At 37.9% G+C, this 15,520-nt stretch overlaps 1 protein-coding gene across 1 annotated transcript in view; it reads left to right on the top strand.

Annotated features, from left to right (window-relative positions):
• Positions 1-15,283, top strand: part of LOC113042492 (ephrin type-A receptor 3-like) — a 45,913-nt gene extending 30,630 nt beyond the window's left edge. The window contains 9 exon segments of the mRNA XM_026201384.1: positions 723-790; positions 1,255-1,380; positions 1,520-1,705; positions 6,727-6,788; positions 8,180-8,389; positions 9,495-9,644; positions 10,800-10,993; positions 11,872-12,009; positions 12,941-15,283. Of these exon segments, the coding sequence (XP_026057169.1) occupies positions 723-790; positions 1,255-1,380; positions 1,520-1,705; positions 6,727-6,788; positions 8,180-8,389; positions 9,495-9,644; positions 10,800-10,993; positions 11,872-12,009; positions 12,941-13,043 (1,237 nt within the window). The 3' untranslated portion in view covers positions 13,044-15,283.
• The last annotated feature ends 237 nt before the right edge of the window (positions 15,284-15,520 follow it).

Raw genomic sequence — 15,520 nt, forward strand, 5'->3', positions numbered from 1 at the left:
TTACCTGCAGTTAGAGGAAATGCCTTGCATTTTGTCATCTGCTACAGCACAATAGAGACTCCAGTCTGCTTTTCTATTCATAAGTGGATATTCACCCATATTATTGAGCCAATGTCCTCTAGAAGCCCATTTAGGATGGCTTTTTCCACCTGGTCCCCATCAAACGTGCCAGTCTGTAGACATTCTGCAGCCATTCACCACATTTCAGCATGCTGTATAATTACTATGGCTAGTCAGCCTGGGACATTTTTGGCAATTCGTTCTTTTTAAAGACATGACAGGAAAAGGGAATGTGTGAGTGTGTGTCACTAAGAGGATTAAATGAATAATGAACATAATTATCAGTCCTACGTTGGCCACCTTTCCTCCCCAGTGTATTGGAATATTCATTATCTGGGGCATGTCCTTATTCATGATCGTGTGAGAGGAATGATGTAGTTAATGATAAAGTCAGAGGTGTCAGGATTGAATTTTCCCTGTGCTAAAAATCGGGAAAAAGCAGTGAAATCCTTTATTAGGTGGGAAAAACCGGACTCTAAAGACACATTATGGTTAAACTACACTGTAAAAAGATGATCTATGTGACCAGATCTGGTCGCTGTAGATTTGATTTTGCAGTCATCAACATTTTCTTGGGGGATTGGTTAGTTGATTTAGTGTGAGAGAAAGCATGTATTTCATTGTGTCTGACGGTTTTAATTGTGCTTATTCTATTGTTCCAGGCGCTGTGGATATATTAAAGCAAAGCAAGACCCTGAGGAAGAGAAAATGCAGTTTCAGCATGGACGAGGTAATGCACCAGGCTTTTTGGTCTTGGAAAAGAACTCAAATCTTTTAAGATTAATCAGCAAAATATTGAGCTAAACTTTTTAAGATGTCTAATATAGTGCGTTCAAAGAACATAGTTTGAGATATGTCGTCAAATTAGCATAGTATTTTTTCTGGCCAGTGAACAGAATTCGGTCTGGCTAGATAGATGAATAAAGAAAATGCATGTTTTTCCAGCAAATTGTCGGTTAGTGATCAGAGGCTCTGATGCATCTGCTGATAAATGGTGTCTCTGATCGCTCTAGTTGCCTAATGTGTGTTTTCTCTAATGACACTTTTCCTGCCTGCCAAAGACAATGTTTAATGAGGTTGAAAATGCGGCACTCCCCTCCTTTTAGGAAAATGGATGGTTCAGTCTAGGTAACTAAAATGACTGTAAAATAACCCGACCGTTATCCCCACTCCTGCCGTGTTCTTGCATTGCAGTCAAACTTCCCGAAACCCGCACGTATATTCACCCGCATACATATGAGGACCCCAACCAGGCGGTGCGAGACTTCGCCAAGGAGATCGAAGTTTCCAACATACGGATTGAGAGAGTTATTGGGGCTGGTAAGTCAAAGCAAATTGACTCTAAAGCATGCCCTACTTGTTTAAACCACCTGAACAGCTCACCAGGGGATTGCAAAGCAATGAAATAAGGGATTGAGGGTAAATTCAATTAGCTGACAGGCTCTTGTTTGACTCCCAGGTGAGTTTGGAGAGGTCTGCAGTGGCCGTCTGAGGCTGCCCAGTAAGAGGGAGATCCAGGTGGCCATCAAGAGTCTGAAAGCCGGATATTCAGAGCAGCAGAGACGTGACTTTCTGGGTGAAGCCAGCATTATGGGCCAGTTTGACCATCCCAACATCATTCGACTGGAAGGAGTCGTCACTAGATGTAAGCATCTACATCTGAAACGCATTTGCACATAACGTCTATTGCTGGAAATAGATTGTACCCCCTGTGTTTTCCACACAGAGATAATTGACCTTACAATCTTATCTTCAACAAAAAACAAATAGCACGGTTCATGAATATTCATTCCAATAAATATGTATGACAATATTTATATCAGTGATTTTTTGCCCTACTTCTACTTTAGAATACAAATGTGCTATGACAGTATGCGTTTGAATTTGCTTTTATCGCTTTGAATTATCACTCTAGCTGGTAAGATAATGCCATCAGATATCGTAGATAACACATAATCATGGCGAGAGTTAACTTAAATTGTTTGTAGAAAAAATAAATTGAAGAAACCACTGTTTTGTTTGACCGTGCATTATATAAAAGCATATTAGGTCTATATTACTTCTGATTGCTTGTATTGCAATTCCTGAGAATCTGAAATTGATGTGCACTGCCTGCTCGCTGATAATGAGGAGGCTAATATTGGCCGTGATTAGAATAGCGCCAACTTATTGTGTGCGTTTGAATTTCTATTGTCTGTGTCTTGCAACAGGTGTTTTGGTCACCATTGAGTGGTAATTTCCTCTACTGATCTCGCTTTATGATTTTTTTCTTCCTTCAAGTCTCTGTGGATTTGACTGACAGGCTCTATAACAAAAGGCCCATCCATATTCATGCCAGCTGCATGAATACCGATAATACAAACATATAATTGGATGTGAGTTTTGGGAGGGATCATGAATATTCAATGTCAGAATAATTAACATTAATTCTCTTGACATTTCCTCCCAGTTCCTCTTACTCGTGCAAAATGCTAATGGTGGCCTTTAGTTTGATTCAGTTCAAATAGTTATTATTAATGTTGGCGGTACAGATTTTCCTCTCTTATTCAATAAAAGCCCAGTAATTTTCCTTTTTTTAATTCTGCTACGACATAATTATGAGGTTATGAAAGTCTTGATTCAACAAATATGTCAGTGAAAGGCTTTCATTATTATAGGCTTGGATTGTCCAAATGTACACAGACTTCCTGTCCCAAATAATGGCTCTTAGTTATTAACCTTATGGCAATATGAATATGTTACGTAGAAATAGGATTTTTTTTGCAGTATATAATATAATGTAAATATAGTTTATAAAAATCTGTATAAAAGTGTGTCTTTGGTGTGTATGTGTGTATTTATGTATATATATATATATATATATATATATATATATATATAATTACACACACAAGTGATGTTTTTTGTCCCAATAGCATGAGTGCAAATGTGATTTTATACAACAGTTCAGTTAATGTGGTGTTCTTTTTAAACACACTATTTATTTTTGCTTAATCTTGTCAATTCAAATATTTCCTATAAAATCAAAGCAGAACTGTTGTGCGTCTCTGAGCATCATAGCAGTTTTGTTTCTCTGAATCTGCCTTTTGAATGTGAACCAGTGATTCAATGGCCCATTCATAAAGCGAGCCATTTAGTCGTTTGAAGGAATCGAATGAATGAATATCTCAATGACTTAAGACTTTAAGTCATTTAACGCCACATAATGGCAGTTTCACTTACTAATTTATAATATGATTTAATAAAAATTTACTAAAAAATAAAAAAGGCATAGTTCATCCAAAAATGAAAATTCTGTTGTCGTTTAATCACCTGTTTTTACTCCATTTACTCCATGTTGCTTCAAGCTTATATGACTTACTTTCTTTTGCAGACATAAAATAATATATTTTTTGTAGGTATTTTCACAGCCAAATTTAGATGTCAGTAATTAATCACCATATCATGACATCCCTAACATACATTTGTATATAAATTAACATAAAGGTATTAATACATATTGATAACTGTATGTTACACATGCCCTAATTTAGAACACTCCTGATTAACTAACAATTGAATTAGAAAACAACAAATTATGTGTGAATGCACATGCAAAAAAGTTGCATGAGAACCTCTTCTGTGCACATACAGTATGTAAATACAACCGTATGTAATTATTTGTGAATAAGGCTCAGTGAAAATATCTTCTAAACTGCTCTTTCTGGCAGGTAATGTAACACACGTGTGTGCTTGTGCCCTCGTCTTCCACTGATTGGGTGAGATATGATAGCCGGAGTAATTTCACAGGTCACAGATCAACCTGATGGTGTAGGGGATGGGAATAGGAGAGGTCAGCGACCCCTCGCACTGCATTATAGAAGCAGCTGTCAATCCAGCCCCCTCCTCGTACGCACAGAATAATCACAGCACTGATGGAGCCGAGCAGAGATGCATTAAAGAGGCTGGAGCGTGTTTATGCTGCCTGATGGAGCGCCAACAAGAAAGACAAAGCGTTTTGCGCTGTAATATGAAAAGCATCTGTCATGTAACACAGCTTTTGGAGAGGCGCTCTATCATTACCACCTCAGACGGAAAAAATTAGACTGTGATTGAGCTTTTTGTAATGCAAATGCATCGGCAACTCAGAGAATGGAATGAGAATAGACCTTAATGCCCCATTCAGGTCTTTATCCCCCATCTTTGCAAAAACACAGAGCTGTCATCGTCTCTATTATAAACCCACTGTGCATCAGATTAGAGGACTCCAGTCTGCTATCTGATAACGTTTGTCATCCGTGGCTGTATTTTCAGGTTCATTCCAGCTGAGTCCTCAAGAAAAGTTTTTCTTTGTGCCATCAACAGCAGGAACAATAAGAGGATGTCATTTCTAAATCATTGAAAGTATTGCTTTGTTCAGAGTAATGTGTGATTTTAAGCTAGAGCTTAACTTGTTTTGAGCCCTAAAAATTCCTTTGTCCTGTGATATTTCATGACATTGGTGTCATTTCATCAAATGCCTCCAAAGCACGTGATTACAGATGATGTACAGAGTACATACTGGAGTTGCAGGTCTTTAATGGCAAATGACCTTTTTGGGATACTTTTTTGTAGAAAATGCATGTGTATTAACTGGACCAGAATTTAATTTAATTTATTTATTTAAACAAATGCTAAACAGCTAGAGTACGGAAATGCACGATGGTTTGATCTGATGCAAACAATGTGCAAACAATGGCAGTGTCAGGAAGATGTTGTGCTTTATGTTTGAATGCGCTCTATATTTCAGTTCTGGTGGCCAGAGGTTTGTAGGTTGAGGCAAGGAGGCCACGTTATCCAGCTAGCTTAGTGTCAAAAGTAATTTGTCCCACCTTGATAAGCTAATGCACGATCCTTTCGGATATCCTTTGCCACGCTTGTCGTGTGGTTTCAATTCTAAAGGGTGTGACTGATATACATTTGTGATTTACTTACAGTGGCAGATAGGCTATACAGTGCAACCCCCATTCATCCGAAATCATAACTGGCAATGTCTTAGAGCTTGGTGCTATAAATAGCTTGTTAGGGCTGAATGGGGTTTTATTGGATTGGGTTTCTATTTCTTTGTGCTTTTATTCTTTTACTCCTTGTATTGCAGCAAGTTTTTTGCAGGTCACAATGCAGAGGCTAATGATGTCCGTCCGTTTATATGGTGGTAGAAGGGGTGCTTTACTGATGCAACATTTTAAAGGTTTTATCATACGAACTATATTTAACAGCGAAAGCACAATTTAATAGTTAAAATATGAAATCGTTTATTATAATATATGAAAAATATATAAATAAGCTTTTTGATCACACTAATAAATGCCAAATGGAACATTTGTTCATGACTTTATTTGTCGGTTTATTTCTATAAAAAGCATGCATATTAACTAGACCATCCTGAATTTAGTTTCTTCTTTAATTCCTGTGATTTTAATATAAAAATAAAAGGAATGAAAATGTAGTAATAAAAAAATAACCTGTTTATTTACAGGAACAATATAATAATAATAATAATAATAATATAAAGTAAATAACAAAATATCACTGTTTGACATCACTAATCAAATAGAAATAATATTTTTTTGTTTGTTTATTAGTTTTCTCTGAAAATTGCATATTACCTGGACCAGCCTTTTATTTTATTTTATTTTATTTTATTTTATTTTATTTTAAAATGGAAAAATAAATAAAGTCCCCATGGAGCAAAATACGGTTATGTTGTTTCCACAGTGTCACAGTGATGAAACCTCAAAGATCACCTTGCAGCATTCAGAACTATAACCTGTAATGCTTGCCACAATATAAAGAGAAAACTGAAATATCACAAAAACAGAGAACGTCTCAAGGGCTGAATGGCATCTCATGTTGACGTGTGTCTGGTGCCCCGAGGTGAAAGTTTCTGCCGTACGTTCCATCCATCAAGCATCTCTGATAATCAGGATGGATTAGCAAGTACTCTTCCCTGTCATGTGCGAGGTGAGAAGGGGGGTCTCTCTGACTGACAGCGTGTTATTGGGGTGGAATCAAGGGAGAATTTTTAATCACTTTCAACAACGCAGGTGCGAGCTCCCCATATGAGTCTCTTGCAGCTGTGTCTGCAACATAGCGGAGAAGTGAACACTTTTCCCATTAGCGAATCTTTACACCCCTTCATCTTCAACCCCCACCACCACCCCCAGGGCAATTAATCAACACACCCCCCTAAAACCTCCCCCCTCACTTGTCTCCCCGCTTCATCATCCTCCCTCCTAAAGGAACTCATTACCATTTTAGGTATTTCTGGACAAAGATATTCTCAGTGGACAGCTCGCTCTGATTATCTGGCTGACTGTTATTGAGAGCTTTGATTAGGGGCTGTCACTATGAGTAACAGGCAGCAGGTAGAGGCGAACCGAAGTAGGAACGAGGGGCTGTGAAGTCGCTGGGAGTGGGGGAGGTGTCCTCTCTCTTTATCTGCATGTTTTTCTCTGTCAACTTGGAAATGAATTAAATATAGGACACAAAAGCGCCAGCGTCTTCCTGCCTCTCTGCTGTGTCTTTTCTCATTTGCCTGTGAAAAAGAAAGAAAGAAATGTCTATCTCTCGCTTCTGCTCTCTATCTCTCTGTTTTCCACAATATTTCTCACTTCCTGTTTTGTCTCCTCTTTCTCTGTCCCTTAGGTAAGCCTGTGATGATAGTGACAGAGTACATGGAAAATGGATCTCTGGACACGTTTTTGAAGGTGAGCATGCTCTATTTTGTTGCGAATGATGGAGGCCAATTTGCACCAAAGGAAATGCTGTGAAATATCACAGGAACACAAAGCAGTCATCCGGCTCTTCCATACTGGGCTCGACAACTCGTGTGTTCACACCTCTCTATGCCTGGTTTTTCTTTGTGTCCCTCAGCTTGTGTTTTGTTTCTCAGCTTAGACCACCATGGTTTATGCTGGTTTGGATCATTATGTTCTCAAGCAAATATTATCTGGTGGATACAGTCGACCAGCATGGCATTTCTGATAACGCTGGTTGACTTGCTGGTCAAAGTAGTTTAGAAGCTTTATGGAGAACTAGCAAAACACTAGCAGAATAGTAAGAGTTATATTACAAAGACAGTATTTCAAAAAAAAAATATTTACATAATCATTATACTTATGTCAAATGAGATTATTGAAATATTATCCTAAAAATATTTACTTTATATTTTATTGGCAGCGTCTTCTTATAGGACTTGAAGATAATTATTATATATTATCAATTCAAATTCATTTTCATAACACTTCTCAGTCAAAGTGATTTTAGAAAGAATTTTGCCCCAATTCTCAATACTAAAAATTGTCATTTAAATCTATTAAGAATAAAAAAAAAATCATAAATAATACCATGAATTCCCATTTATTAATTTATGCTAACTTTGACAAAATCCATGACTGTCCATATTAAAATGTAAGTTTCAAATTCATGACTGGATTTTGAGATTCCGTCCTCGTTTTCTGCTTCGCGGAAATCATAGTGCTGAGCCGGGTTTGAACGGGACCTCAGTACTATCGGTACTTAAAGAAACCTGGTACCGTCACATTTAAAAAAATTTTAGTACTGACTTGGTCCGAAGTACCGGGTCTTTTGACAACACTACATGTGTGTGTTCATTTATAAACAATACACACATTATGCAAACACAAACGTTTATTTTGGATGCGATTAATTGTGATTAATTGATTTAACAGCACTAATATAAGGTGTGCGTATGTGCGTGTACTATATGTATAACCCATGCATTAACAAACCACCATCCCATTATTACCCCAGTAGTACCATGCAACAGTAGTTAACAACCAAAATATTTATGTTTTCTTGCCAGAGGGTGTAATGAAACATCATAATCTGGTTAGATGGTTGGTTACTTGCCATTGCTTGCATAAAAGCCAGAATGATTATACAGTGATTGCAGTTAATAGCTCATGCCCTGTAACATGTGAGCAACACTATTAATTAGGGAGCCAATGAATTATGAATTTCTCATGAGACACATTCAAACATGACCGACTGTGCCAGAATCCAAAGAGGTTGAACAAGGCAGGAAATAAGGCCACAGGGATGTGAATTTGACATGAGAACTCTTCATTTTGTGCAGAAACACGACGGGCAGTTCACGGTGATCCAGCTGGTGGGAATGATGCGTGGGATAGCTGCGGGAATGCAGTACCTCTCAGAGATGAACTATGTGCATCGGGATTTGGCGGCACGGAACATTCTGGTGAACGGAAACCTGGTGTGTAAAGTGTCTGACTTCGGGCTGTCGCGCGTGTTAGAGGACGATCCAGAGGCAGCATACACTACACGGGTGAGAGAACATGCTTCTGCTCTGGATGTTTGCTCTCCAGTCTCATTTTAACTAGATTTACTATGCAACAGTTTTTATGTTATGTAGTTAACTGGTTCAGCTCTTTGTTTAAAAGAAATATGATTTGATTGTGTAAAAAAATAAATAAAAAAATCCAAAACAGCGAGATATATTCTTGCTGACCTGTAGTCTAGAAATGAGGTCACGCAGGACTGTCATAACAGCTTTCCAGATTGATGGATAGCTAAACACATACTCAGTGTGGGTGTGTGCTTTTCACTGCCTGTGAAGGCATTTGTGCGTGGTTTTGCTGGAAGATGAATATAAAAAATTAAAAATAAAGGTTGCATTCTAGAGCAAAAATACCAGGCAATGGCTTTTTTAATTGAAAGGAAGGACTTCCTTTACCACAGCCACCATGTTTAGTGTTGAAATAATGCCTAGTTATGTTTCAACAAGTGAAACTAAGGTCTCCTTCTTAGTTGTCCTTAGGTGTCCGAACATTCATGTTTTTATTTTGATAAAAACTGCTTACCACTAATCACCAGTTTTGGGCAGGGTACCCAAAAAATGTAGCTTGCTAAGCTCCGAGTTAGCTAAGATAAGCTAAAAGCTCCTCTTTATCAAAAATAGCTAAAACCTACATTCCAAAAAAATAGCTATTTCACAACTTATGATAATAAAATAGCTTCATTTCTTTAAAGCTGCGTGATTTTAAAATTAGCAGTGCTAGCACTTTGCTAGCGATCGCATTAATAACTTTAATGACATGAATACTCAGAATTCTTGTTCTGCTTTTAACCCATCCAAAGTGCACACACACAGCAGTGAACACTCACACACCTTGAACACACACCCAGAGCAATGGGCAGCCATTTATGCTGCGGCATCCGGGGAGGGTTGAGGGTTCAGTGCCTTGCTCAAGGGCACCTCAGTCGTGGTATTGCCGGCCTGAGACTCGAACCCACAACCATCAGGTTAGGAGTTCAAACTCTCTAACCACTTAGCCACTACTTCCCCACAAATGCTAATACAAATTTGCTAATAGCTTTATAATGATGCTGCTTTACAACATTGCTGACCTCTGATTTTGTATGTTTTTCAGGGGGGTAAGATTCCCATTCGATGGACAGCCCCTGAGGCCATCACCTACAGGAAGTTCACATCAGCCAGTGATGTGTGGAGTTACGGCATTGTCATGTGGGAGGTGATATCCTATGGGGAACGACCGTACTGGGAAATGTCCAATCAGGACGTGAGTAAATTCTGAATTTAAAGAATACCATAGTTGCTCTTCAAAAATATCTCAAAATAAATAGAAACTTCTGGAAGTTTAAATAATTAATTTTGTGAGCTATAACCCTTAGTGTTATTTTCTTATGTATGTATTATTTATAAGTATTTGGAATTAGCTTTTATTTTAGTATCTTCAGTTTTCTTTTTAATTTAAGTTTTACTCCTTGTGTTTTTTGTCTTTTTTAAATAATAGTCCTATTTAGCTTTATTTTATTCATTCAAGTTTTCATCTAATATTTCCATTTTATTTTATTAAGGCTTAATTTTCAATTAATAGTTTTAGTTAACTGTAACAAATCTGTTAACCTTTGCGCCACTTTATTTTTTCAACTTGAGAATCCCTATCGATTTGTAATAAAAGCACTCTGCCAGAACACTTCAGTGAGACTGGAATAAAAAAAAAAAAAAAAAACTCCCAGGCTTACAAAGGTAAAAAGATTAAATGCATCTGGAGGCTGAACATTTCCAGATTCAATTCACAGGCCGCTTTAAAAGAGGGAATTTGAATCCGTGTCAGTGGGTTCTTGGCAGATTTTCCACACCAGAAACCATTTTCATTTATTTATTTTCACCTTGGGAAGAGATCTTTACTCGGGATTTGGAAAGCGGCTGCTCGGGAAAGAGATTGAGACATTTGGGAAAGATTCGAGCCTGTATTCTCGACATGTTAAAGTGGAGCACAAAAAAACGTTTGCATGCTTGCTAGCGGATGCACTTTTATTGTGTCGAGGGAATGGAATTAGAAAGTTCCATTCAAGGCGTAAACCTCAAAATCCATCTGTCTTCCTTTCTTTGCCATGGTAACAGGCAATGGAGCGTTTCAACGGTACAGTCTTCCAGGCAAGAGTTAAGATAATACGAATGTTTGCATCAAGCTAGTTTATTTTTTCCCTTACGGCAGTATCATTTCATAAAAAGGACTAAATTAAAGCGCTCTCCTTTTGCGCTAACAAAGACAGTCTCATCCGAAATCTCATTCTCACTTCAGTCACAGATGGATAAAAAATGAATTAATCTTACACCAAACAAAAGCTAAATGCATTAAGCGAGGAATAAATCTGCTCAGTATTCATGATGTTGTATGATTTTTAATGTGGAATCTTCATCCCTCCAGGTGATAAAAGCTGTAGATGAAGGCTACAGGCTACCAGCTCCAATGGACTGTCCGGTGGTGCTTCACCAGCTCATGTTAGACTGCTGGGAAAAGAACCGCAGCGATCGGCCGAAATTTGGGCAGATTGTCAACACTCTGGACAGGCTGATCCGGAACCCTAGCAGCCTGAAGCAGCTGGCCAACACTGCAATCTGGTGAGCCAAATGTCCTCCGCGGATTAGATCTGAATTCAACAGAGATCCGCTGGGTTGTGTGTGGCAGTTTGCAATATATAGCTCATGAAGAGAGTTATGATGTTTCTCAGGTGTGTGATAAAATCTGTGGCGTTTTTCGCAGTAATCCAATAACTTCAAAATAAATGAAACCGATATCCGGCTAATCTAGATTGAAGCCAGATGTACGAACGTCTTACTTCCAGTGCATGTTTCTCTCGATCAGGAAGGGGGTTTGTGGTGGTCTTGGCTGATATCTGATTGCCTGTCTATCCTTCTGCTGCATTTTTAGGATTGCCAAATCGAAGGCAGATGGGCGCTGGATTGTTTAGCCAGTGCTTGCCACAATTAAAGCAGAATGTGCAAACTGAAATTTCCCACAAACCACTGGGACATTTCTGCCTGTGTCATTGCTAATAAATAAAATGGGTTTAAATCTAAATTACTCAGGATCGTGGGTTATAATGGAGGCTATGCAACAGAGAGAGAGAAAGAGATAGAGACATAGACACGATTTGGTGCAGTCTGCCTCCCTTCTGGATCTGGGAAGCCTAACATGTCCAGACAATGATAAGCATTTGATAAACTGACACAAACACACACTCGAATGCATGGAAAAAAGCTAGTTTCTTACCCTTATGAAACTCTGTGAATGCTCACATCATTGAAACTTAAAGTATGTAAAAAGTATTGGCTGAGAAAACAACATAAATCTAAATGGGATTATGCTAAAAATACAACCTGAAATGGATACATACATCTGACATCCACACAGATGATTAAGTCAATTCTGACATACAGGAAGAATGTGACCTGACGTGGTTACATAAAACTGACTGCACTTCCTCTTCCAACCATAGGGAGGACCCAGTGACTCCTGAGGCAGGGGTCCGCACGGTGGAAGACTGGCTGGACTTGATTAAAATGGGTCAGTACAAGGAACACTTCTCCAGCGCCGGCTATGTCACCCTGGACTCAGTTCTGTATGTCAGCGCCAGGTAAATAAAAGATGCACTAATTTCTGTTAGTATGTAATGTTTGGTTGCATTTCAAGAGACACTTATATATATGGCATTCCAAACATACCATACCATATTGAAAACTGAATACTTGAAGATGGTGTTTACTGCATACTGTTTTTTATAAAGTATGCAAAGCCATATATAATATAGTCAAATGTAAACTATATTGTTATGATGTGACCTCATTACTTGGCTGCAAATGGCATCCTATCGAAAATGAACATGATTGTTTTGCATTTTCATCAAAATGTGTGTAAAGATTCATTTGCAACCAAAAATGTTTCATTTGTATTTCTGGTTGCATTATGGGACTACAATATTCCACAGGCATAAGTATACAGTGGTATGCTTCATTGTCACATGACTATGTTATCAATTCAGTTTTGTGTAGAAATGTTGTAACTTTTGGCACTTTATTCAAATATCGAGCCATAAAAGAAAAAAGAAAAAATGCTTTAGTTACTGCTAATCACACTGCAAATGGAAATTGACGGCATTGCAATATATGATTCAATGTGTGCTGTGCTTCCATGCATACAGAAACCTGCATGCTCTATACAATTAGCAAAACACATGTAAAAATAGTATGAGTAGTATAGTAGTATAGCATTCCAAATATACTAGTTATGTTGCGAAATTGAATGGTATTTACTGCATATTATGCATTGTAAAACAGTATGCAATACTTGGAAGTTATTGCTTGAAAGTCATTAATAATTTTAATTCAAATTTGTATAAAAATGCTGTAACTTTAGTCAAAAAAAACTAGAGTGCAATGAATTGTTTGATACAATATGTGCAGTTAACATACTGAGTACTGTAAAAAATAGTATAAGTAGTATGCTATTGCGAACATAACCACCTTTTGCTGAGGTAGTTTATTCTATCTCTTTCGTTTCTCTAACAGTGAACTGGATAAGATGGGTGTAGCACTGGCAGGCCATCAGAAAAAGATCTTGTCTAGCATCCAGTGTCTTCAGGCACACCATGGGATTCAGGTCCAGGTATAGCGCCTCCCCTCAACGCCCTCAAACCTGTTCCGCTTCCCCTGATGAGGAGATTGAGAGCGTTCTTGCCACATGGAAGCGTCTTGCTGCAAAATGACTCTATTTTAGCTCTCTACCAGCACTGAAGTTCATCAGCCCTTATGGAGAACGGGCTGGTACCTTCCCCTTTGTGTCCAGCATCCAGAAAGGCAGTGGATCGCTTGCAGATGTCCGAGATTGGGAACTTGGATATCGATCCATCCAAGTGAAGTAAGAACAAGAATCAACACCATGTGACATCACAGCACTGTGAACATCACGCTTCACTCCTCATTGTACAGAAGAAAGACCTTGAGAAGAAACACCGACTGTGTCTTGTGAATCTTTGAACTGTTTTGCGAGCTATACTAGTATGATTTTCTTCGATAAGACGCTTAACGCGAAATGCGACGGTGAGGAAACCTTCAGTGCAAACCTGTGTACGTGGAAGTAGTTTAGAAACCTTGAGACTCGCCTTTAGAAAGCAATGAAGCACTGATCTCTCTTTCGCATACGCACACATTTAAATGCTACATAGAAGGGCCGCTCCTTGACCCCAAATGCCACTCCGGACTGCTTCCGTCAAGCCCTCAGCAGCGTCTTCGGAATATGTCAATTCCACCGTAGAGATCCTAGAGTTCGGAGAGCCCACGCTTGTCACTTTTGACAAGTTTTGACATCCGATGTGCAGCAACAGAGAAGCGAGAGGCGTTTAAAGAATGAAAAGCAATTGTTGCTTCACAAACAGAGACTGGCCAGCGTGACGATGTCATGAAGAGGGCAGATGCTGTCCTTCCTTCACACTGGCAGCAGCTTTCAGTCGTCTTTTTCAACACATCGATGTGGCTTTTCTTTGTGTATTTAAGGTATTTTGCCTCATTAAATGTGTTTTATCACAAACGTGAGCATGTGTTTTGAAAGAAGGAGGAAGGATATGTGTTGAGCATTTTATGAGAGCGACTTTATTCCTAAATCATCCTGGTGTTGATGGAGCTGCACTCGGTGTACTGTTGAACCTGTGTTTGTGTTGGACCCTGTTTAGCGTAGAGGTACCGAGTGCTTGGTACCTTCAGATTACATTTCCATATGATAACAAAATGGAGGAGCTTAAACATTTTAGCATACAATTTCCATGTCATTTCATGCGCCATCTTCACAATCCCGTGTAAAAAGGTGTCCGCAACAGATGCTGGTGCTTTAAAAATAGCTTCATCCTCCAATTTCTGGTTTCTCGCCCCATTTTTCTTGGCAGTGCTTTGTTCTGCGCTTGGAAATGTGTGATTGAAGAAGAAAAGATTGTATTGCAGTAGAACCCGAGACATTGTACAGTGTTGGTTATTGTATTTGTACAGTAATGACTTAGTGTTTTGAAGGTTTATGTCAGTTGTAAATTAAGGCAAGGTGGTAACTCTTATTTTAACCTTCAACTCTAGCTTTGGACAGACGAGGATTGTGAGGCTGTAGAATGTAATGGATAATTTAGCTTTAAAGTGTTGGGGAAAGCTAAGCATTCTCAGGATTGTTGTTTGTCACTGATACACGATTCAAGATGGCAGCAAACTCAGTTCTGTCATCTATCTATACGCTTCCTGTTCGATGCCGTTCGGCTTCATTGTTCTCATTTATGTTTGGTCATCACAAGTCTTTCATTTATACAGTAAAAACACTTTCTGCGTGTTTGTCTTTTTTCCAGTAAAACTATCTAAACATCAGAATTGCTTAAGATTTTATGAATTGTTTACCTTATGAATTGTTTACCTTTTATTTTATGCTCTAAAGAAAATGTAGTGGGTTTTATTTTTTATTTTATTTTTTTGTCAATTTAGGACAATATTTTTAATATACTAAGAAATAATTTATTTACACTACTGTTCAAAAGTTCAAAAAAATCTCTTTTTAGAAAAAAAAAAAAGTTTTATTCAGCAAGGATGCATAAAATTAATCAAAATGACCATAAAGACATTTAATTTGCATATTTCCCCCCTTTTTTATTTTTATTAATGGAAGAAATCATGGTTTCTAAATAAATTCTAATACTATTTCACAATATTTTGATCTAATAAATGCATCCTTGATGAGCAAAAGAGACCTTTAAAAAAATAAATAAATAAATAAATATGATCAAACTTTTGAACAATAGTATATCTTATTTTTTTATTTATCTTGCTTTAGTGATGTTTCTAAAATATTTTATTGGGAAACAAGACAATACTGAGAAGGTGAATTATTTGCCGTGCAGATGAAAGCCACGTGGGTGAAACGGTATTGATTTAATAAGCACAACAAAAATTCAAATTTCAAACATGATTCTTTTTTTTTTTTTTACATTATAATGTTGGCAGACATTTTCTAAGTGATGCAGAAGAAACGAAAACAGTGTTATCCTCATTCTCTCATTATGTAACCTCTTGTGTTCCTTCAGCTCACTGAGTTGAAACCATAAGGAAGAATGTTTATTTCTT

The sequence above is a fragment of the Carassius auratus genome, chromosome 24 (genome assembly GCF_003368295.1).
Source record: "Carassius auratus strain Wakin chromosome 24, ASM336829v1, whole genome shotgun sequence".
Taxonomy (NCBI): domain Eukaryota; kingdom Metazoa; phylum Chordata; class Actinopteri; order Cypriniformes; family Cyprinidae; genus Carassius; species Carassius auratus.